General features: G+C 34.4%; 1 protein-coding gene across 1 annotated transcript in view; it reads right to left on the bottom strand.

Moving 5' to 3' along the window:
* Positions 1-26321, bottom strand: part of LOC136038675 (copper-transporting ATPase 2-like) — a 71174-nt gene that overhangs the window by 32235 nt on the left and 12618 nt on the right. The window contains 3 exon segments of the mRNA XM_065721949.1: positions 6795-7049; positions 9914-10075; positions 20701-20864. Of these exon segments, the coding sequence (XP_065578021.1) occupies positions 6795-7049; positions 9914-10075; positions 20701-20864 (581 nt within the window).

The raw sequence follows: 26321 nt of genomic DNA, 5'->3' as shown, positions 1-26321 counted from the left end.
CCCCAAAAATTGTAGAAGTTTAAACTTCGACGACATACTTTCAAAGGTCAATGAAAAGTTTTTGACTTTTTCCCACTAACAATTGCGCTTTCTAAAAACCACAGTGTGTTAAAGTAAATCTAAAAATTTTCTATAAAATCTCAGCAACGTCAGCCGGTACCAAGGAAAATTAGGCAAGGATAACAAAATGTAGCAATGAGCTAAATAATTTTGAGACATAAACAAACAACAGCAATACTGAACACTTCATCAAATATTAACAGGGAAAAATCAGAACCACCAAGCATCATAGTACTATTTCAGGACTCTTCTTCGAGTTTCTAATAGTTGTGCAAACAAATCAAAAATCGCTGTACATAACACCCAAATGCACCCACATACCAGAGAGACATCCAAACCAACAGGACTACTATGACATTTAAGAAACACGACATCTGAGCAACAAACAAGACCCAGAATTTCACGGATAAACTGATCACTAAAACTGTCTAACATTATAATTGTACAGCAATTTCGGAAAGTATATTCTCTAGTTGTGATACACCAGATCCTTAGACAAATTATCCCACGTTTTGTTGCAAGGCAAGACGTCACAAACCGTAGACAATACATGTATAGAGTAAACAGGCACAGGATTTTTTAAAGGGGGAGGGGAGGCTCACCCTAGACTTTTGTTCCTGTGCTGCCAGGAGCACCCAGGAGATTGAGGAAGAGCCTCCAATCATCCCGTTGGTTTGTTGCAGCTACCACATCCTCAAATCCAGGATTGGACAAAAGTGTTGAGTAAATCAGTCTAGTGGTTGTGTCGCAGTGTCTAGTGGTTGTATTCCTGGACCTTCCCCTACGACAGGTATCAGTTGGTTGCCAGTGAATGACAGCGTTTGGAAGTTGCAGGTCACTCCGTCGCAGTGCATGTTCTAAGTATCTCCATCCGCGCACTCTTATGACCTCGATTAAAAGTTGTTGTCTCGTGGGATCTTGTATTGACGGGTTTCTGACTCTTTGTGTCCAACAGCTGTTCTTCGGAGGCCCGTATTTTTGAACACTCGGATTCGTCTTTCTTTCTGTTGGTGTAGGGGTCATGTTTCCGAAGCATAAAGGAGAACGGGCAACATATTACTGTTAAAAAGTCGAAGTTTCAAGTAGAGAGAGAGTTTTGTGATCGCCATATTTTTCAAAATCTGTTTAAGGCATCATTTGCCTGTCCGATTCTAATCGAAACTTAAGTCAGTTAAGTCCGTTAAGTCAGTATCATACTCACGAAGTTATTTAAACTGGAGTATTTGTTCAGCAATAATAAACAAAGGCATTCTATTTGATAACTCAAAAAGAAACTCTCAGAAACTCGGAAAATTTAGAATTTTAGAGGGAAGTCAATACCCCAAGCCCCCCCCCCCTGTCTAAAGCAGGTATGCGCAGGAATCATTTCTCGGGAGAGGGGGGGGGGCAACAAAACCAATGCGATAATTTGAATACAAAGAGCCCAGAAAATCCGTCATTTTCTTTTAAAGGGACCAGGCCCCAAGACCCTCCTCCTGCTTATGTCCCTGGTCTTAAGTTCCGTACACTTGAGCATGTAAGAATCAAAAAGGAATTGGGCTCACTCCAACAAAAAGTAACAAAAGCAAATGAAGATAATTCCCAAGCCTTCTTTGTCTTTTTAATCTTCCTATCTGAACATGACAGCCCTAAAAGGATATCTAGGAGTGGTTGGACGCCATCCCAATTAATAAGAGACTCAGAATGAGTTAAAGATCCTTCAATTCCCAGGGGGTTTTCTAACAGAAATTAATAAATTTGGTAAAGGTTGAAAAGAAGTCACAAATTTCTCAAAGCAGTTCGAAATTTCACATGACAGAATTTAGGCAAAGCATTTTCTATGCTTGGTGTAGAGAAAGTTTTTTCGAAAAGATGTTCATAGGTCTTCCCTTTGTGAACTTCTCCTAAAACATTACCTTTAAATAACGAATAATTTAATAGTATTCTCCCCTCATTCTCTCTTTATTTCCCTAACATTATAAATCCTTTAACATCTCGTTCTATCTCTCTGGGTTCGTAAATGCTACTAGCTATAACACCTTGTGTGTCGGGTATTCAAAAGTATTGCTAATACTAACCACTAATTGTGCCACCAAGACAACCAAGGCACCTGAGGCCAACACAGCAGCGCACGCTTGTTCACCACCCCAATTTCTTCAAAGCTTCATACTTTTCTCTCTACCGTGAAGTTTGAACTTTTTAAAAATCCTTTGTTATGACCTCTCCCCCCTCCTATTCGAAGATGACCGGCTATCCAGGCAAACTTAGATGGATCGCAAAAGCAACTATCATTGGCAATCCATTAACCTTATCAACAAAGCATGTCCCAGTCATCATGACCTTTCTGTCATTTCCTATTACAAACGAATCGAATCAGATTTTCCATAAGCTTATTGTTCGATATACGGTCAGTCTAAAAAGAGCCAAAGATTACCCTTAAACAAACCTTTCTCAAATTTTCGATGTGTCCAGGCCTCAGAGCCACAATTCTTGACCTTTGTCATTAACACGGCTTCAATATTCTAATCTTATGTGAAACACTTATCTTCTTATTCTTCCAAACGTTTTTTAACGGCGAAAAAGCACCCAGCAGCCATTCCCTCCACCCTGCATCTATTCTACATTTAATATCTTCATTGCGTCCACCATCTTAACTAATATCCAGCTAAGTAAAACTGTCCACTAGACCGATTGACTTGTTACCTGACATCATCTCTCATCCTCATTTATTCCTAATGCAAGCAACTTAGTATTCTTTACATTAATTTTCAAACCGATCCCCCCCCCGAGCTATCAAAAGAGTGGTGTCAATCGGGAGGGCGGAGCGTATTTATGGACGGATACCCCAAATCTTAAATCTTTTTTTTTTTTTGTATTTGTGCTGTAGTATTGGTGATTTCTCTTTTCATGATATATATATATATATATATATATATATATATATATATATATATATATATATATATATATATATATATATATATATATATATATATATATATATATATATATATATATATATATATATATATATGTATATATATATTCACAGGTGGGACACAGGACAAAACTACAATGGCGCGTAACTAATACGGCACGTAAAGACTTACGCGCGGGGGGGGGCTTGGGGGGCATGAAGCGCCAACACCAGCAAGGTGTTGGTGTGGCGCGAAGCGCCACACCAACAGCTAGTATTTAATAATAATCTGACTCCTGTCTAATTCTTGAATAGTGTCTTTATTTACGGTTTAGAATTTAATTGGATAATTATTTGACTCAGGACTATCATCTATGATATGAGATCCGGCTGCCAAAGATCTACTTCGGTTAGAACCTAGCTTAATTTACTTTAAAAAAGAAAAAATCATTGATTGAAATGAGATCCGGCAATCAAAGATCGACTCCTGTTAGAACCTAGCTTAATTTATTTGAAAAAAAAAGAAAAAACCTCATTGGCTGACATGAGATCCGGCTACAGAAGATCGACTCCTTTCTGAAACTAGCTTAATTTACTTGAAACAAAAAAAAAAACATTGGCTGACATGAAATTCGGCTAATGAAGATCAACTCCTGTCAGAGCCTAGCTGAAAAATAAGCTGTGGTAGAAGATGAAAGAGAGAAATAGCAAAATAGCATTTTCTTTGCATGTAAGCTCCAGCTTCCAAAGTTTTTTTTTAATCGCTCAATGCGTCTTCAGTACACGACATGAAACACAACTGTAGAAGGTAAATTTGACTCCTTATCAGATATCAAAGCTAAACCGTAAGAGTTACAGTTGCAGTACACGTGGCGAAAAATAATAACAAAATCCTCTTTTCGAAAATATCAGCCAGCTTACAAGAAGGTTTTACAAGTCCAATACGTTTTCGTTAACATTTTCAGGTTTTGTCTTTCATTTAATATTATTAATGAGTACGACAAATCACAAATAATATTTTACAAAACTTGCAGAAATCTCTAGTTTCTGGTCAGTTAAAAAAAAAAAAAAAAAAAAAAATCTCAACAAAGAAAAAAGGGCATTGAAAAGGAAAAAAGAAAATTCTGGGATTACATTTTAGAGACAAAGATACTCTTCTTTTCTTTTGATAAACTTAATTAAAAATAAAAGAGAAACCAACTAACGAATGTTATTTGCTTCCTTTTTAAGATGGAAAATTAAAAGCAGTAAAGAGTGATTAAAAAACTGATATTTTAGGACATATTTAAAATGTATAAAATATAAAAGCAAAAAAAAAAACAAGCTAACCAAGTTTAAAAACTTGGTTTAAAAAAAAACGAGTTTAAAAACACTATAAACATCTCAAAAACTAGCAATTCAGTGCATTGTTTTCAATGTAATCAGTGCATTGTATTATTACTATTCGTATTATTGTTATTATTATTATCATTATTATTCCGTCGTCAATAAGTTCTAAGACCACACTAGCAAAAGCTTGATAATAAGAGAATAGAAAAGATAACGAAATAAGAGACAACAACGGCAACAAACAGCGAAATAAGAGAAAACGCAAAAAGAAAATGCACAGCCGGTGAGAACAAGGAAAAGGGCAAATAATTAAGCTGAGATCTCCACTCAACCGTCGTCAGTGCAAATACAAGAAAATACACGTAGGTAAGAGAAAACGAAATAAAAAAAACCATACCTCAAAAACAACAACCTAAGTGAAAAGTAACCTTGGTGACTAAATGTTACAGTTACGTGGGAACTATGCCCTCATAGGGCTCATACCTTACCAATTTTGGATGAATTATAATTTTCTTCCACATTCTTTTCTATTAAACATAACTGCAGCATCTAAATGCTTTCAAACTGCATTTACTGATTTTTTACTTCTAGATACCAAACAATGCCTATCTGAGAGGATCACAATCTATATCCCTGACATTACTGAACTTAGATATACATAAAATTTTTATATTAATTATACAAAGTTTCATCTTCAATTTAATTCAGATCTATGAGTCTTTTCAGGCACTCCGAAGTGTGAAGCATTATTCGTTGGCAAGAGATTTCGGAAAGGCTCCAATGGCTCACAACAAACATCTATGCGTCCTGCCATAAAGATAATACTTGTATTAAAGGATAGGATAATTCATCCTTTCACAACCAAAAGTAAACTTTCCTATTCTTTTCGAAAATGATCAAATTCAGTGTGACTGAATGCACCAGATTTTACTTTCTAAGTTTAACAGTATTTAAATTAACTGTGTTAGAAATAAATAGATTTCAACTCAATGAGTTGGGACATGAAGAATATTTGTACGCATCAAAAAAATTGCAAAGAATAATTTCTTTTTTCTCCTGAGAACTTTTACAGTTCAGAATAAGCATTATTCACAAGAAAAAAAAAGCAATATTTATGATGAACAGCTATCTTAGTCGTGACTAAAGCCACGTTCAGTGACGAATAGAACAAGTATCCTCGAGTCATTGCGAGCTAAAGAGATCTTTTAACAGAACGCTTTGTCATATCCTTGTGCCCCCTTGTGGTCCCCATCTACCATGGAGAGTTCAGACCCACTATTAAAATGAAGTCTCGGCAAATTAAAAGAGTTTAGTGACCACTGACCATACTATCAGATTAGAGCTCAGACAAATCGACAAAACCGGTGTTACGGTCTTCCAGCTGGTACAAATATTACTATTGACCATTTGCTCCTTACCATTCTTGTTTAATTTTTAATTTACAAGCGGAATAAAGTCTGCATAATATCCATAAGGCCTGCCTGCTTAAATCTTTCTTAACCTGTCAAGGTTTTCCTAGGCAAACCTACCCCTACTTTGTATGAACTACATTTTGACATAGGGAAAATTATGATTCTTTCTATAACCATCACCCCTCAAAATAATGGTATCAATTACCCTTGTGCCGGTATAGTGGAAGAAGCTGTGCCAACCAATTGGGGGAATGCAGGTTCAAATCCCATACCGGGCAAGGGAAGTGGTATATTAAATCTAATCGTCATAATTTTTTTAATTCAAATACATAATATTATTATAATGAAAACCTCAATGAGTAATTTTTCACCTTTTTTTAAATGGGTCGTAACTAATATAAACGAACGAAAAACAATAGTGGTTGGTCAAGCTGTTTTAAATTTTTCTTTTCTCCAAAAAAACTTCAAAAACACATAAAAAGTTGTTTGTATTCATTTGTATATTTGTACCTTCTTAATGTGTTTGTTGATTGCGTGTTTATACTGTAAAGCACTTGTACATATTAATCTATATGCAACTATATACAACTATATAATCTATATATATATAACTATATACATATATAACTATATATAGCTATATATAACTATATATAACTATATACAACTATATAATATACAACTATATAATCTATATACAACATATACAACTAGATGAGATGATGATCTTCACTTTTAACATCAATAACGGTAGTCCTATAGACACAAGTGCCCCATGTGATCCTGCCAGCCTTCCATTCAAAATAAAATAATCAATAAAGTTAACCGTCTTAAAATCCTGATGCGAAATGATACATTACTTAGAAGCCATTTTTGTACAAAATACTGTATCGGTGATAACTAGATTACTTAACCTACAAAACTGCAGCATTATGTTATTGTTATCAATTTCATTCCGTACACCAAATTTGCCGAAGTTCGGATACTATCTATCCCAATTATCCCAATCCCAGGGTGGGCATTAAAAAGTCTTCACATATTGACCCACTATATTTGAAAACTCTTCGCTTCAAGTTAAAAGTACAACAATTTCTTACCTGAACAGGAGTAGCTAAACAAAAAAGAGCCAGATTTTCAAAACTAAGCCCCGGAAGAATACAACAATAATCCTCATGGTGAAATCCCGGAGAACCCATGATAAACATAAAGTACATCATGATGATCATCGCTGGAACACCAAAAGCCGTGGATATGAAAAAAGCTGTCCGCCATTTATTTATTTCTTCTTTGTGATCCAAGTAGTTGATCGATCTATCTGAGGCAGTGAGAAGACTAGCATCAAAACCAAGATTCTGAAATAATAATCACAATATAAGAAGCTAAACTGTATTTTAATAGTAATAACTATCTTTTATATGAACAAACGAGGTTAAAAAGGCTCAAAGGTTGCAATTGAAACCCGAAGTTCCAATTTGTATGAGAAAAATATATCTTATTCATGGAAACAGAAAGTTCGACGTCTAGCCTTCCTCCGCTCGCTTTGATCTCCAAAATCACTGATATTGAAAATTAAAAATGGCATTTTTAGACAATACTGACAAACAATTCCTGACTTATATTTAATATCTTATTTTCTGTAAAAGATTTCACAATGTCATATTCTTAAAAATGCCACCTTCTTGGCGCAATTTAATCCAAAACGGTTTTATTTCTATGTGAAGAAGATTGTAAAACCATTTTATTACAATAAAATTTAAAGGAAACCAAAAGCAATTTTAGTCAGACGACCTTCAATAAATACAAATCAATTTTAGCTCCTCTTTTTTATGTTTTAAAATCGGCGTAGAAGCAACAAACAACGTGAAAGCTAAAAACTGAATATGAAAAGGAAACCTGTAAAGCGAAGAAATAAACCAAAACAAACGATAAAGAAATATGTAGAAGAATTGCATGAAATATGTAGTTCAATCCATTCCAATTTAAAACATCTCTTTATTTATGCATATTTTGCAAGCTTTAGGTTTCCTATTGTATTTCTCTTTCTACGACAGAAGAAGGTACAACAGGAACAAATTTTAGACAACGGGCGACCTATTAGACAAGCAAAACCAAATATAGAAAGCAAGTCAAGCTAACTGGTTATTAGAATTGGATTTCAAAATGTCTTAATATAACTATATTTTTCAAGCTAAACGGTTATTATGGGATTTTTTTTATAATTTATATGATTATAAATGATTTTTGTATGCAGGAGGATTTCTGCATGGTAGGAACACATTCTTCCAAACATTGAAGAAATATAGCCAAGCAGCAAAGCAAAATATTGAAAGCGAGTTAGAAAGCAAGTTGGTCATTAAAATTGGATTTCAAAATCATCTAATATACCTATATTTTTCAAATTAAACGGTTCTTATGGGATTTTTTTTAATCAACCCTGTAAGCATGGTAGGAACACATTTTTCCAAACACTGAAGAAATACAGCCAGGCAGCAAAACAAAATACTGAAAGCGAGTTAGAAAGCTGGTCATTAAGACCAGCTTTCCGCTGGCCAGCATTCCGGACAAGAAAGAAATATAGCCTAAGCGTAGCCTATATGAAAATAGTAAAGAATCATCGAAAAGGGGCGTGAAACTGGGGCGTGAAACTGGGTCATCCATCCACAGAACAAAGGCCGTATATACAGGAGAATTATCGACTAATTAACACCAAGATAGAATAAAAATGAGCCGAGCCTAACAAAATTAAAGGTGATGTTTGATGTTTTTTGCTTTTAGGTGGAGAAGTAATGTCTGAATGCAAAAAAAAAATGAAAATCGGTAAAAAAAAAAATTGAGTGTAAATAGCGACAAAGACCACACTCCCATTCCATCGGGAACAACAAGCAGAGCAATAGGGAATTTTTTTTATAAGACAGTGGAATGCAACTTTTCAAAATCTTTTCAGAACAGTCTTGGCATCATTACTTCAGAGAAGTTCCACTTCTTCTTGAGTCCTGGTTGGACTTCCTTGAAGTAATGATGCTAGGACAGCTTTGAAAAGATTTTAGTTTTAAATATTGAATTTTAAAGTGAGTTCTTTCATAGTGTTTTTTCATTTGTTTTGCTGAAGACGAACCTTGGTTATAGGGCCAAAATATTCACTTAAAGCTCAAATCCACTTTCTTATAAAAAAAATTCCTATTGTTCTATTTGCTGTTTATAAAAAAATGAAACAAAAAAGTAAAGCTTTAGACCAAAAAATTGCAAGGGTTGGTAGCGTAAATAGCTAAAAGTTTGGATGATAAGAAAAGGGCTTCGTATACGTAGTTTCTGAGTGGCAGATCATATGAGAATTGATTTTTGGTTACTAATTGATTACGGGCCGTGGATCGTTCTTTAATAGGTTGCACCTACCACTACAACTACGATAAAGAAAAAGTAAGTCTCAATGGCGTCTCGTCATTGAGACCGTGCCCCCAGTGCTCGCGAGCTACTAGCCACAAGACGCGCATACAGAACTAAATTCAAGGGGAAGCGCATACACACTAAATTTAAAATAAAACAAAGCCAAAAAAGCCAAAAATAGAAAAAGCCAAAAATGAAACCAGGCAATTGCAGTTTTATTAATTCTTAATCAGTTATAAGACGTCCCTGATATTCCTCACATCATTTTGGCAGTTTTGCACCAGTGTCAGTCTCACTACAACAACGTTCCTGTGTCAAAAGGTTATAGAAGCTCTAGGTTGACCGCTAGAAATACACACATTTTGATGCACGGTAAAATAGTCAGGGGAATAACTTCTGTACTCTGTAGGGTATTATACAAGACAATATCAAACAGTTCGTGGTAACGAACTGTAGTAAGGAGCGACCCGGCTCAATAGTAAACGAAACTCTAAAAAACGGAATTTTGATGCTACTATATACATCAAAAGAATCAGTTTTTCATGCTGATTTTAAATATATAATTTTCATCAAATTTAGTCTTTTTTAAAAAAAAAGACGAGGAATTTAAACGCGTTCTTTTTTCCTCAGCATCAACGAAATTTCGGCATATTTTCGGAGAATATCTCTAGTAAAACGATATGGAAACCAAAATTATCATCCAAAACTCCAAAAGATGTTTTGCGCTATAGGAACCATATTTTACAGCGTAAATGAAAATAATGACGTAATCTCGATTAAATACTTGTTTTTCATTCAAATCTCTGTGAGTAAACTATTGACTGAAACTTACTTGTATATGTTCAATTATATCTCTAGGTCCTGTAACACTCGGCTTAAATGTGAATTTGCCCTTTTGCGTACCAAGGGACACACTAGCTGATAGAACTCCCTTTACTTTCATTACATTTGATTCAATTGAATGAACGCATGATGCACAAGTCATGCCACAAATCTAGCGAAAATTAGGTAACCAGTAAAAAATACTAACATAGATCATGTCATATCATAAGTCCGCAGAGTCTAGAGTTTTAAAGGGAGGTCAAAGCTTTTTTTTTTACTACGCTTATAGGCAAGAACATCCACATTTACTGGTATTCTCAAAAAGTTCTTAAAGATATTTTTCACAATCTTCATTCAGATGGGGGGGGGGGAACAGGCCCTAGAGGCCAAAAATATGCAAAAAGCAAAATGTAACACTTAGGAAAAACGATGATTTTCTAGCAGAAGCAAACTTTTTCAAACCTAACCCCATCTTTTTATAACTGGTTTATGCACTCTTCCTCCTGGGAGGAAATTTCTGTAGGTACTTTCACTGTATTTCAGTTTGCATCAATTACATAGCTTTCTTCCTGTCGCTGCAATTTCTGGTGTATAAAATAATTTTATTTTATTCAGTCTTTAAAGGTTAGAGTGAACATGAAGCCAAGCTCTGCAGAAGAGAATACCCCTCACAAGACCTCTTTAGCAACGCCCCTGCTTTTCCAACTAGGCTTCAAGCCTTCTCCCTTAAAAAAAATTGAATAGTTCTAAGAATCCAAAATTATTTATTTCTAGCATATCTGGATGTGATTAATTTAAAACAGTGAACCCAAATCTCCTTTTAGGACATTGAAATATTGCCCCCGTGATAATAATAAAACAAACAAAGACCAAAGAGACATCTAACGACAAAAGTTAACCAAGCGGAAAATACTATAAACAAAATAAAAATAAAAGAGTGTGTTAAATAAGTAACCATTATTACAGAACATTGTCTAAATAACAATGGCAGAGGAAGGAAGCGAGTGAGCGATCCAAGAAAGAGGCAGGCAAACAATTGAGGAGCGAATAAATATCAAAGCATAAAATTTCCATAAAAAGAAAAGTCTAAAATCCAGAAGATTGCTAAATCCTAGGTCTTTTGGGTTGAACCTAGGATCGATCAAAGTAAAATGGTATAAAAGTCCAAATATATCAGAAAGTGATCGGAATCATATGGCTGTATTTCAATAAATGCTGACACACTACTCTTTCAAAAAGAACCGAACCATTCTTATTCTCAGGCAGGACATCTAAATATGCTGCTTTCGCATTACAGAACCTTGACATCTATGGTAACCTCATAGCAACCATTTCTATGCTTACCAAATAATTCAGCCACAAGTTCCTCTGAATTAACAAATTATTAATAGATATGCTAACCCAGCAAACCTTTTTAAACTCTGTATTTGAGCACTTTCCAGCTTGACAGCATCTTCATGTCTCCAAATTTCCCGCGCATACTGCATAGTCTGAACTATTTTAGTAAAAAACATTTGTTTATGCATCTCTACTTTATTAATCTTGGATAACTGGTTTGTAGTGAAGGCGTAAGAGGCTTGTTTCTCTTTTGCCGAACTTGTCTGTATTTGATTACTAAACGAACTCTTTACTATTAATTTGAAACTCAAATCAGATACTATAGTTTATCATGGAATCTGCCACTAACACTATATCATCTGCAAAAATTAAATACACGCGATTTATATATGTGTATAGCTAACAAAGGTGCTCTATTCGTCTTTAGATATTCTGGCGAATCATTCACAAAAATTGAAATAATCATGAAGATAGAGCACATCTCTGTTTCATCTTCAGATTAAATCATACAAGAGAACATTCCTGCTACTTCCACCACAAACTTTGTCATATCATACGCTAGAATCAATAGCCACACAAACGAGTAATGTAAGCCAATTTTTAAACATTCCTTCATCAATAGATTCCTCCTTATATAGTCAGGTACCCACTTTAAATATACAAATGCCACATATAGCCCATCTCCCTTCTAACTTAACCCAATGACCCCCATGGCATACCCCACCGGTGGGGCATAGAAATATTTTGGTGGGTCACGGGCAGGACGTACACCCTTCAAATGACAATACTACACACAAAATTGCAAAGAAGAGAGAAACGAGGACACTTGCCTTTTCATCGTTACTTCGCATGGGTCTTTATTTTACTTTCAATGCATAAATTGATGTTTTATCTGGATTTTTTTTTTATTATCATTATTATTTTGCAATGAGGACAGTACAGCAGAGGTCTCAGTCGAAATATTTGCATAACTTTTTCTTTGCGATTTTTTGTTCTTGTCATGATTGGCCAGTGTGTACTCAGAAATTATTTACTGACAATACTCTAGAGCTATAAATTAAAAAACAGACCTTTTTCATGTAAATGAGGTCATATACACCTAAATTTAAAGAGCAAAACAGATACATGATAGTATAGCAACGACGTCATGCGTTATATGAAAGGTGTTTCACACAAACACAAATTTTCAATTCGTATAAAATACACCCAGAAGACAACTCGAAAAAAGATACCAAGTTAATGGTCTTTTAAACTTCCTTCAGGTGAATACATGTAGATATTTGGTAATAAAATTTAAGCAACAATTTTGGACTCTAGAAATGCCTAGGTGGAGCTTGGTCCTAAATGGAGAACAAGAGTAGTTGGACATTACTAGGAGTAGAACTTACTATATTTGTGTGCGGTGATTTCAATCTTGATCTAATGAATTTGTTTATTAACCCAACGGTTAGCCAGTGTTTAAATATTATGTTGAGTAATGGGTTGAAGCCTACGACTACAGTCCCAGCAAGGTTCACTATGAATTCAGCATCGTTGATTGATAATATTTTTGCTAATGTCAGTTTCCATAATGCAAGTGTGATATTAAATGAAGTATCTGACCATTTTGGGATATTAAGAAGTGGTAAAAAAAAATTTTTAGTAGCGGTACTAGGCATAACACAAATTCACATAATAGATATAAAAAAGTGATTATTGATAATAATATGCCAATTCTTTATAAAAGAATGTTAGAAAAATGTAATTTTGAATTTCTAAATAGTAACGAACTAGATATCAATGCTAAGTTTCAAAATTGGTATTCAATTATAAATAGTTTATTGGTTGATTGCAGTACTCGTAAAAGTGTAACTAGTCGTAGAGAAACTTCAAAGAAACCATGGATTACACGAGCTCTTTTAAAGGCTATTATAAGAAGAGGGTATTTGTTGAAAATGTGTGCGGCTGAAATAGTGAAAGTGATAAGACAGAATATAAGATTTATAGTAACAGTTAAATACACTACTTCGTAAAGCCAAAGCTGATTACTATCATAGTTAATTTAAATCTTGTGAAGGTAACCCTAGAAAAACATGGCAAATTATAAAATCCATCGTAAGTCCTAATTATGATGGTATATTTCTGGAAAGTATGCATTATGATAATACAATTACTGATAGAATGTGCCGTCACTTTGCAAATGTGGGGAAGGATTTGGTTCAAAGTATAATTATTTCTGAGCATGAAGGTAGTTAAAAAAATATTTATTGAATGCAAGTTATGTTTCACCATACTTGAAGCAAATCAATGCTTATGAGTTTTCTGAAACATTGAAAAACATCAAAATGAAGCTTCAGGCTCTGATTTTGTAACAGTTAAAACTTTAAAGTATATTTACCCTGTTATTTCCGGTCATTTAGTGTATTTATTCAATGAATGTTTTAGGACTGGAGTGTTTCCAAGTTGTTTTAAAATTACAAAAGCTATTCTTCTATATTAAGGCGGGATAATAATGCACTAGGAAATCATAGGCCTATTTCTTTAATACCAGTAGTATCGAGATTGTTTGAGAATTTAATAGTTAAAAGAATGGTTGAATTTTTGGAGAGTAAGTCATTTTTGAGAGCTGTCACTGAGGAGAGCTCAGTGGTTTATCCACTGAGCATGCTGTTTATTTTGACAACTTTTATGAGTGATGCCTTGGATAATGGTATGAAAGTCACTTCTGTTTTTCTTGATATTGTAAAAGCTTTTGACAGCATTGATCATTTTATACGCATTGCCAAATTAGAAAATTGCAGTTTTAGAGGGCCATTTTTTGAATTACTGTCCTCGTTTTTAAAAGAAAGAATTCAATACGTACAACTAAGGGATAATATTTTTTCAGTCAGTAATGTTAAATTTGGAGTACCTCGAGGATCTGTTCTTAATCCCCAGTTATTTCTAGTTTTTATAAATGATTTATACAGAGCTTTTAGTATGATTTGGTATGATCTTGAATTTGGATGTGACAGGGGAGAAGTAATTGTCCCAGCTTTGCGAATGACACTTATTTAACTGTTGCTGCACAAACAGGAATTAAACTGTTAAGTCGTATTAGTTCTTGTCTGGAGTTTTTTGAAAAGTGGATGAAGCTTAATAAGTTAAATTTGAAGTATAGTAAATTTTGCTTTTTATTGTATCATAGGAGCTCAAATTATTACGCTTGGATAGATAGACTAAATTTTGGTGATATGAGTATTTTAAGAACAAATTGTAGAAAATATCTAAGAGTTTTAACTGATGAATGCCTTAGTTTTAGAGAACATACAGATTATATTAGTCTTATACTCGCTAGGAATGTTGGCATTTTAAGAAAGTTGAAGTATATTTTCCCACGAGAACACTATATTATTCCTTAATTCATCCTTATCTGCTATATTGCTGAACTGTTTGGGGTAATACATTTCCTTCTCATCTCCATTATATTCTAGTTTTGCAGAATAAAACGCTTCTAGTTTTAAGCGGTATTGGATTTAAAGACTAGGTGAAAAAGAGGCATATAGATTGTAAAATCTTGCCTTTAGCAGGGCTTATTACTTTTTATCGAAGTCTGTTTCTATATAAATATTTTCAAAATTGTTTACCAATATGTTTTAAAGCAAGTTCGAATTAGGAAGTGATACTCATACACATCTTACGAGACAGTCCAATATAATTCATCCTTCGCTATCTATTACCCGTAGATCTCAATTATCTATTCGGCATCTAGGACCCCATGCATGGAATTTTTTACTTACAACTTTGAGAAATATGGAAAATTTTAGTGAATTCCGGCAGGAATTAATGCTATTTTGTCTTAATATTTACGGTTCAGATAGTTGACTGGACCTCAAGTGGAGCCAAGATGTTGGTTCTGTTTTAGTTTCTTTTTGTTTTTTCTTTTTTGAGTTTTTTAAAATGTAATCCCATATCGATCGAAATGTAGGGTAGTTGAATATATTTTTTTTCGTTTCTTTTCTGTTCCTTTTTTTCTTTTCTTTTTTAATTTTCCTTTTTTTGTATTATATTTATTTGTATGTGTACTGGGGTTGTAAGCCAAAACAAGCTTTGCTTCGGTCTATTTGGTTGTTTTGTCTATTTATATTAATAGAACCATCTTTTACTCTCTCTCATCAATAAAACATAATAATTACAAGGACACGATGGAGAAAGATACCAAGAATCGTCTTGTTTTTAAGTTTCCCGATGGAAAAAGCTTGTGAGACGTAACTTTTGTAACAGCAGGTACGTGGTGCAAGAAGCTTATTGGAAGAAAATGAAATTACAATCACGTTAATCGCCCGTTTTTAACGTTTTAATGAAATCCACCTCCTTCATCCCCTAGAGTAAATTCCTGTGCACATAAAACAGATTATTTGATAGACCTACTGAATGAAGCAGTCTCGAAACACATGTTCTTGGATTATCACCGATGATAAGTTATTAGAAATTGTAGATGTCGCGAAGTTTGCAACCTCTCCTAATAAGGAATGCTAGTACCCGATATTATCACTTTCATTAGGCTATAGCCAATTATTTCTGCTTTCGGTTAGTGTCAAAAGGTTTCAATGTTCTTAATTTAAGAGACTAACTAATAAACATTACGTAAAATTTAATTATATACATAAATAAAATCACACTGTTTAGCCACGCAGCACAAATCTTAGGAAATCTTAGGCTATTTAATCCTCAATCGAAACTGGTCAATGACAAATTTGATTAGCCATTTTACCAAGAGGGTGCTTTCTGATATTATGTCTAAAAACTAAAGGTGTGCTCTCAACATAACTCTAATGCCAAAAAGTTTTAATCATATGAAGTAAGAAAAGCGGAAAATTAAATTATAGATGGAAAAACATTATCTACAACCTAAGAACACGTTTCAGAACAGAAGAGGTACAATATTAAACTAGGCATAAAAGTAGAGAAAAGTAAAAGAATGAAGTAGGAATAACGGAAAAAAGAAGTATTTTATTATCATCGTCCTTGTAACACTTGTAGCTGAATTTTAGTCATAGCAAGCGTTGATACCATTGTTGCCAGAAACCAACTTTAAAATAATTAAATTAAAGCTTGAGGATACACGTAAAAACACTTCAGAAAAACAAATTCAGCTTTTTAGTCCTCCATTTCTTTATAAAAAAAAAATATCTTTTCAATACCAAAAATTATATTGGTAATTTTCTCACAAAAAAAGTTACTGTGATTAGTAAAATATCTTTGATATCGACACTGGCAAAGTAGTACACTAAACCACCACAGGATCACTAGTGTTTTTTCCCATTTTTTTGGGCGATAAGATACACACTAGCGTGAATTGGATATAAAACGTTTGATAAATAGTTATATAAGCCATTTAGAACTGGGTTCAAGTCAAAACAAACGGATGGAGCTGAGAGTATATGAAAATCAATGTCCCTTCTTCATGGATATTTACTATATGGACTTTTTACCACGAGATCCAATACACATGGAACAAGGTAAAATAAGCGAAAGAAAAAGAGACATGAAGTATAGACCACCTTTTGGTTTTAGCCGTCTAAATTAGTCTAGTGGCTCATCTTAATTGGCAAAAAAACTGCAATAAGGATCTTTCATGTTTGCGGAATAAAGAACATGACACTAATAACGCTAAGATAAAACACTGATCTAAAGTTTTATTATTGAAGTAATACTGGTTTACAGGTTCAGACTAGCTATTGGTTTGGAAGGAGAGGAAGCCGTGTTCTTCTCTAATCACCTCATGTCTACTAAAAAGGACAATAATAAAGGAAAAGTGAATCTAGTCCCTTCTAATCATCTCATATATATATGAATTAATTAAAAAAACAAGAGCCAAGAGCTCAAATGGCACTTTCGACGAAGTTGGAGCCTAAAATTAGACTCGGTACTAGAGTTATCCACTTTGCTGTTCGTCTAGAAGCACTAAACTCGCCAAAGCACTGGAAACCCCCAAACTCCAAAGAGATCGGATCCGGTCTGGTTATGTCAATAACGTATCTAGAACTTGTGCTTATTCTTCCCATCTATTTTCATCCCGATCTCCCCACTCAAAGCGTTTTCCAAGATTTCCACCTCCCACTCCACCCCCCAATGTCCCCAGATCCAATGACACATGACATCTTTCTATACATCAAGTTTAATTAAGATCCGATCACCAATTCGTAAGATAAACATACATCAATTTTCATGACTAAGTCCCAGACATGTCTACCAATTTTCATCGTTCTAGCACGACCAGAAGCACCGAACTCGCATAAGCACTGGAAATCCCCCCAACTCCCCCAAAGAGAGCAGATACGGGCCAGTTGTTTCAATCATGTATCTAGGGGTTCCCCCTCCAATCCCCCCCCCAATGTTACCGAGTCTGGACAGGATTTAAAATAAGAGCTCTGAGACACGAGGTCCTTCTAAATATCAAATTTCATTAAGATCCAATCACCAGTTCGAAAGCTAAATATAACTCATTTTTTCTACTTTTTCCGAATTAACCGTTCCTCACCCCTCCTCCAGATGGTCAAATCGAAGACGTAACTGACACGCCTACCAATTTTCATTGTCATAGCATCTCCAGAAGCACCGAACTCGCCAAAACACTGGAAATCCTCCCCCCCCCAAATCCCCCAAAGAGAACGGATACGGGCCAGTTATTTCAATCATGTATCTAGGATTCATGCTTATTCTTCCCACCAAGTTTCATCCCGATCCCTCCACTCTAAGTGTTTTCCAAGATTTTAGGTTTCCCCCTCCCAAATCCCCCCAATGTCACCGTATCTGGTCGGGATTTGAAATAAGAGCACTGAGACACGAGGTCCTTCTGAATATCCAACTTCATTAAGATCCGACCACTCGTTCAAAAGTTAAAAATACTTCATTTTTTTCTAATTTTTCCGAATTAACCTTCCCTCCACTCCCCCCCCCCCAAGGTAGTTGAATCGGGGAAGTGACTATTTCCAATTTAATCTGGTTCCTGAAACGCCTGCTAACTTTCATCGTCTAAAGTGCCTGAACTAGCAAAACCGGGACCGAGAGACCGACCGACAGACAGACAGACAGACCGACGGACAGAAATTACGATTGCTATGTGTCACTTGGTAAACACCAAGTGCCATAAAAACGTTTGCAAAAAAAGAAGCCTTTTGAAGCAAAGTAAAGAGCCGTATTATAACATAAGAGATCATAAGTAAATTCCTATAATAATCTAGACTTAAAATGAACAAATATTACTATCAATGAACAAGTGGAAGTCAAAACGAACACAAACTAAGTGAATAGTCATGTCAAACATAATACTAATAAGTAGATGAATAAATGAGAACAACAACGAACAAAAATTAAAATGAATAATCAAGTAAAACTTAGAATAAATCGATATTACCATCAACAGCAGTAACACTAACGCTCCCTTGCTTCTCACTCAATTGGACTATCTGTCTTGGCTTTTTCTACAATTAGCCATGACTTGATACCCGCAACTATACCATTTTAATTCAAAAGTCAACGGACTCGGAACCGCTGATTTTTGAATTAAAATAGAATAGTTGTGAGCATCAAGTCATGGCTAATTGTAGAAAAAGCCAAGACTGATAGTCCAATTGACTGAGAAGCAAACCTGGTATTAATCCCCCCCTTATTAGAATTGTATAAAATGATGTTAATTTCAATTTTCAAACGAATGAGCCCCTGCAACCCGTCTACGACCACCTCTTCCATACGAAGTGGTCCTACCAAAAAAAGAAATAATACATTGAAGGCTCATGGATTTTACTAAAGGCAACACTAGAGCGTTGCCTCTGATCAAGACAAGGCAAAATCTGCTTTCAACAATTAGTCTATGAGCTCTCTAAGGTGTACAATCCTTATGACCCTAGTTACATCAATTGGAGTAGAAATTTAGTTAATGCTTGTAAGTTACCCCAGCAAAAGGAGCAAATTCAACGATAAGTTTCAGAATGAAATAATGATAGAATTTAATGATAAGATAGGAAATATAACAGATATGGTGATTTCTAAAATCATTGGTCGAAAGGAAACATCGACTATGTTTATACCAAGAAAAGGCTATTTCAAGTCAATCCAAAGAACAAGCACAAATTTTTGGGAACAGAAAAATCAAGAAAATTTTATTAAGTTTCACTGCCATCAATAATTAAACATGGTCTTTAGTCATCATTGTTGAGACGGCAACGAATTGAAATATATATTCCTTTTTCTAGCAGAGTATTAGAAATCATTACAAAGAAAACTCCATCTTCTTAAAGAAGCTACTTCTCCAGAGTTTCAGCAACTTAACCCCTATATTTCCGGCACGTTGTCATAAATATTTCAGGGAGACCGAATAATACAAAAAAAATTATTGGGTAATTTCAATATGAACTGCTAAGAAACTCTGAATAAAATTAGGATTTCGAGGGTGGGAAGCAGAGCGCGGAGCAAGAGCTTTCCTCCTACTTAACACCCATACTATAATTTTTACCTTTAAGGTGGGCGTCATTAATATTGCGGACGCTTTAGAAGGCTATACATACAGAATGAATTTTCACTGAGTCTCACAGAGGGTATTAAAACATATGTTTTAATTTGTGAAGGCATACTCATGGACAAGGGGAGTTCAGGGATTTTTCTGATATCATTAATCGAAAGCAGCCTATCCCACTTCTTGTAAATTTAAAAAGACTTGGCCTAAAATCCATGTTTGACCCCCCCCCCTTCAAAGAATCCTCTGATGTCCCCTTTACGTCGGACCTGTTTGTAGATATTTGTAATGAGAATTTATAATATGAGTTTGTTATCCAGTTACGGAATTAGGCAGAAAAAATCCTTAGGCAATTAATGGATATTCACTGAAATAGAAAGAGCCCGAATTTTTAAATTATATCCTATCTTCTTTCCTAATTAATGAATTGATTTCGCTGCCAACCAAAGTAGCTTGCGAATAAATTTTATACTGAATATATTATAGGATTTTTAGATTACGTTTAATCGTTATATGTATTAGTATCTTCCCACAGAGAAAGAAGACTGAGTCTAGACCCTTCTCTCCTTCTAACATCAATCCAATCTTTAGAAAAATCTTAATGATTCATGACTAGATCCCAACTATTTAATATCTTAGAAGTCGTTTTATTAGACAGTGAAAACAGATACAAAAGTCTAGATATTTCAACCACATATACAGCGATCGTCATTGAAAAAATTACTAAAGCATTAAAATTAAAACTAACATATTTATAAAGAACAAAATACTAACTTCCGGTTCATTCACTAGATTTGTCTAAGAGAGCTCAATAGCTGGGTTCATCCAAAGTCTTGAGTTGTAAATTTGACTTAAGGGTCAAACGTTTGTGAACCTATGTGCAGTTCGAATCAATTTGGCAATTTTACTTTTCAAGATTTGAATGTAATATAACCTCAAGATGTTAATAGAGTTAGTTAATCAAATTAGTGGAGGGAAATTACCTTCAGCTCAACCTCCCCATCACTGGAGCCATCTCCTGCACCAATAACTGATGGAAATCCAAGCTCAGTTATAGATTCTGCAATCGTAGTGGGCTTAACATCCGAAGGGTTGTACTTGACTTCAGCCTTACCAGGCATTAAGGCTACAAGGATCGATTTGACACCTAAATAATTAACAAATAATTATAGTGAAAGAAAAAATATTTAAAGCTGAAGTCATAGCTCGAGATGGTAGGAGTTAACTTTTTTTTTTAATTAGAACAATTTGAAAATTTGGATTCCAGTTTGCTAGTCTGTTAATTCAATTCAGGTACAATTTATGGATGGGTAGTCACATTCTGGTTCTGAACCATAGGCAGCCCGAAAAGCGGATGGAAATTCGTTAGATGTTTTCCAGAGAAATTGCCTACAGATTGTCCTGAGTACCCGGCTGACTGACCGCATTTCAAACAGTAGAATGTACGAAAAATGTGGTTCAATCCCGCTTTCCAGGGCTATAATGAAAGACAGGTTGAGATGGCTAGGGCACGTTCTGCGGATGAAGGATGACATATTGCGGAATGTTACCCTTTTCAGCCAACCGTTTAGGGGTAAACGGAAAGCAGGCCGTCCTCGTTTGGATGAGAGGATGTCATAAATAAAGATTTAAAGGAAATAGGAATTTCCTGGGAGGGTGTAAAGAGGAAGGCTTTAAGTAGATTGGGATAGAGGAGGAGCGTGCGTAGCTGTGTTGGCCCCAAGGCATATTGATGCTGCGGTAAGTTGTTAATAGTAGTAGTAGCAGTAGTAAAAAGGATTTAGAATACTAGATTTGTTAATAATAGACTGCACAAAACTCAGGTAATGCAAATTTTCTCCTAATCAAATAACCCCTAATAACTATTTATTTGTTATATTTTTAGCAATATGTTTCACAATCATACTAATACAACAAAAAAGAACTATTTCTTCTCCAACCTTGTTATTAGCTTACGAAATGGTCTAGGCAAGAACATAGTGAGGACATCCAGCGTCAACAGCTTCAAAGCCAACCCTGACAAGAACCGGTCTGTCAAACCACGGCTGTTGCAATGGGATGAAGCGTATCCCTTGACCGTATCGACTAACGTTTGACCGTATGATTGGCAACCTTGATCGTACTGACGACCTTGACCGTATCGACAGACGTTTAAAAGATTTGTCCATATCGCTAGCAAATACAATTCAAGACAAGTTCCACAATTTTATATTAAAGAGAAAAGGTAATAGATCAAACAGTTCGTGGTAACGAACTGTAGTAAGGAGCGACCCGGCTCAATAGTAACCAAAACTCTAAAAAATGGAATTTTGATACCAATACCTACATCAAAAGAATCGCATTTTATGCTGATTTTAAATATATAAGTTTCATCAAGTTTAGTCTTACCCATCAAAAGTTACGAGCCTGAGAAAATTTGCGTTATTTTAGAAAATAGGGGGAAACGCCCCATAGAAGTCATAGAATCTTAACGAAAATCACACCATCAGATTCAGCATATCAGAGAACCCTACTGTAGAAGTTTCAAGCTCCTATCTACAAAAATGTGGAATTTTGTATTTTTTGCCAGAAGGCAGATCACGGATGCGTGTTTATTTGTTTTTTTGTTTTTTTTTTCCCAGGGGTGATCGTATCGACCCAGTTGTCCTAGAATGTTGCAAGAGGGCTCATTCTAACGGAAATGAAAAGTTCTAGTGCCCTTTTTAAGTGACCAAAAAAATTGGAGGGCACCTAGGCCCCCTCCCACGCTAATTATTTTACCAAAGTCAACGGATCAAAATTCTGAGATAGCCATTTTATTCAGCGTAGTCGAAAAACCTTATAACTATGTCTTTGGGGACGACTTACTCCCCCACAGTCCCCATGGGAGGGGCAACAAGTTACAAACTTTGACCAATGCTTACATATAGTAATGGTTATTGGGAAGTATACAGGCGTTTTCAGGAGGATTTTTTTGGTTGGGGGAGGGGTTGAAAAGAGGGGGATATGTTGGGGGAACTTTTCATCGATAATTTGTCATGGGGGAAGAAAATCTCCATGAAGGGAGTGCAGGATTTACTAGCATTATTTAAAAACACAATGAAAAAATAAATATGAAAAAATCTTTCAGCTGGAAGTAAGGAACAGCATTAAAACTTAAAACAAACAGAAATTATTACCCATTTGAGGGGCTCACCTCCTCCTAATACCTCGCTCTTTACGTTAAAGTATTTTTAGTAATTTCAACTATTTATTCTACGGCTTTTGTGATTCTGGGGTCATTCTTAATGAATTGGGACAAAATTTAAGCTTTAGTGTAAAGAGCGAGAATCTGACAAGGGGGCGAACCCCCTCATATATGTAATAAAAATATGAGAATACAAAAGTTCTTTACGTAAGCTAATTTATAAGTTACGTAAATCTTTTACTAATAAAAATATTCGTAAAAAATTAAAAGTTCTAGTTGCCTTTTTAATTAACCAAAAAATCGGAGGGCAACTAGGCTTCCTCCCCCGCTCTTTTTTTCTCAAAATCATTCGATCAAAATTATGAGAAAGCCATTTAGCCAAAAAAAAATGCAAATTTCGTTTTAATTATTCCTCTGCGGAGAGCCAAAATCAAAACATGCATTGATTCAAAAACGTTCAGAAATTAAATAAAAAAAACAAGTTTTTTAAATGAAAGTAAGGAGCGACATTAAAACTTAAAACGAACAGAAATTACTTCGTATATGAAAGAGGCTGCTTCCTCATCAACGCCCCGCTCTTTACGCTAAAGTTTTTTACTGTTTTAAAAAGAAGAATTGAGAGACAGAGTCAAACTTTAGCGTAAAGAGCGGGGCGTTGATGAGGAAGCAGCCTCTTTCATATACGAAGTAATTTCTGTTCGTTTTAAGTTTTAATGTCGCTCCTTACTTTCAGTTAAAAAAACTTGTTTTTTTTTATTTAATAAAAATAAGAGATAATAGTCGGTGGTGTTTTGCATTTTGTTTGAAGAAATGTATGCCTGTCATAATTTACAGGTATCGTTTTTCAGTAAATATTTAGTAAACCGACACTGCATTTCCCTAATTGAACTTGCAAGACTAATAACTAGAAGCTAAAATTAGCGATATGAAAACGAATAGCAAAAAAATTGAGTATGCATAAATAAACAGATATATTCGGTAATTCTCTAGGAGTTCTAATTAAATTTTTGTATATATAATTTTTTTCAGTTAAGCACGGCAGCATTTATCTTAGCATGAGACACTGCAGTAACCAGTAGTAGCACAAGAAATAATAGCATTTACAAGAAAAATGATGTGAAAAGGTAGATGGCGTTGTTATTACATTCTTTCAAGGAATAAAAGCACCCAAAGATATATTTATTTTTTTTATTTTAGCTCAATCTTTTCCATATTCCCGGAAAAAAATTTATTGGTGATATTTTAAATCCAGTATTTAGGTGGCAGAAGCAGGGTACCCCTATAATCTTGGAGAAAATGGAGTTACATATTTAAGCAGGATTACATTGCCAGATAGATAATAAAAAAAAGTTAGAAATAGAATGTCCATTGAATTTTAAGAACATAAAAAATACCCTCATTGAGCAAAAAAAGGATGATTTTTTATCTTCTGCTCAATCTAAAGCAACAGCAAAAGATTAAATAAATTAATCAATACAATTGTTATTTTATACTTCTGTTTCTCTCTACGACGAAATATTAGGAGTTTAGTACAAAATGACCTCCCAGACCCGCATGGAAGCGGTGGTCTATGAAAGATTCTCATAAGGTGATAAAAATAAAGAATTCTACTCCAAACTTTTTTTTTACAGAAGCATATGAAACTGCAAATATGGATTGTCTGATGATACAATTTTCCTTGCAAATCCCAAGATCTGTTACTAAACATGCGCTTTGTGATAAATGTTTTTAAGCGTCAGATTGTTGCCCCTACAAGATCCTTTAATGCACCCCCCCCCCAAAAAAAAAAAATTGTCCGTATACTCATTATTAAACTCTATGGTTAAGTGTTAGTATAGTAGTATCATATGACATTAAATTCGCCAAATTCTTCAGTAGCATTTCATCCCTTTCTTTGCCTTTATATTATCTTATCGTTCTTAAGTTAATTCTGATAACTGTTGTCCAATAAAATATGTCATATTTTGTTGATTTCTTCTCAAACCATCTGCAACGTATTAAAGGTGGAGGTAGTGTTATCAAGGGTGAACTTGACGTCAAATCCTAGTCAAAAGACCAATGACATTCCATATAAATAATCAAATGTATTTTCAATCTATCATAATAGGTCAATGTAATCCAATGTAATTTCGAGTTTAATTTAACACAACAAGAAAGACTTACTTTGGAGTAAATACAAGTTTAAAAAAAGATGATACAAAAGGATATAAACAAAAATATATAGGCAGCCCATCTGTTCATGGGCTCCCTATTCATATAAAAAAAGTCTAAGGTAGTTCTGATTTTTTATTTTATATTTTTTACCCGAGACCCCTGAAATAAATCTATTATACCCAACTTTAACTTACCCATTATAGAATAACTTACCTTTAAGTTACCTATAGAATAACCAATTTGCACCGTTAAGCACGTTTAATTTCCTTTTCTAGAATCAATATTGTTCTTGTGACAGGAACTTCAATGGCACTTATTGTTTCTTTAATATCATAAGAACAGTTTTTTTCTTCCAGGATTTAAATATGAAAAGCAGTTAGAAAATCATATCCTGTAGCGGTAAAATGTTACTTCAATTCGTTAAAAAGCGCAAAAAAAAATTTTAAATGGCTTTTGAGCCAGAAGTAATTAAATTTTTTCCCCTGTCAGGACCAGTTTTCTTTTAATCCCAAGAAGTAGATTTACGCGTCGGCAAACGTGACTAATGACTAAAACCCACTATAATAGTCTTTCCAACTTTCTAACTCAGTTCTAAAAAAATTTGTGAGATATCTAACTTTCAAAATTAATCTTCCCATGCGTTTTCAATGCATTTATCAAATTCAATAAAATGTCTTTTTGTTTAAGCATGAACGATATGATTGTCGCAAATTAGCTATGCAGAAGGGAACATACTGTAAAGAAATATAGTCGGTTATCCTTTGATGACTATCAACTGATTTAAAAGCCGGTCTTTTAGTTGACTGAAAATTTTGAATAGCAGGGTTTCCAGTTGTCACCTGATTTTAAATGACAAAGTTGCAAAAAAAAGGTAAAAATTGGACACGTGAAGAAGTGTTTTATTATCGATATTAGCCTTCTGTCAAGTGGAGGAAGGAGTAAATTAAAAAAAATAGTTAAAGAAAAACGTGACGTGAGGTTTATTGATAAAACATTGACAAAAAAGAATAAGCTTATTTTTGGAAAATTATTTGACAATTTATAAATTATACAATTTAAATTGAATTTGTTGTTCTTTTTACTGGCTTAATGTTTCTCATGACAGCTTTGGTGGATTGAAAGCTGCAACTTGTCAAGATAGTATAGCTGACAAAAATACCTTCTGAACTTGATACAATCCTCAGTATGTAACTATCGAGAGTAGCTAAATAAAAATCACAAGTTGTTACAATCTTAGTAACTAGTAAACTTAACAGCAATCCAGATAACGACCGTTATATTCCA

The sequence above is a fragment of the Artemia franciscana genome, chromosome 18 (assembly GCF_032884065.1).
Source record: "Artemia franciscana chromosome 18, ASM3288406v1, whole genome shotgun sequence".
Classification (NCBI taxonomy): Eukaryota; Metazoa; Arthropoda; class Branchiopoda; order Anostraca; family Artemiidae; genus Artemia; species Artemia franciscana.
Note: the sequence above shows the minus strand (reverse complement) of the source record. Positions and strands in the feature narration are given on the sequence as shown.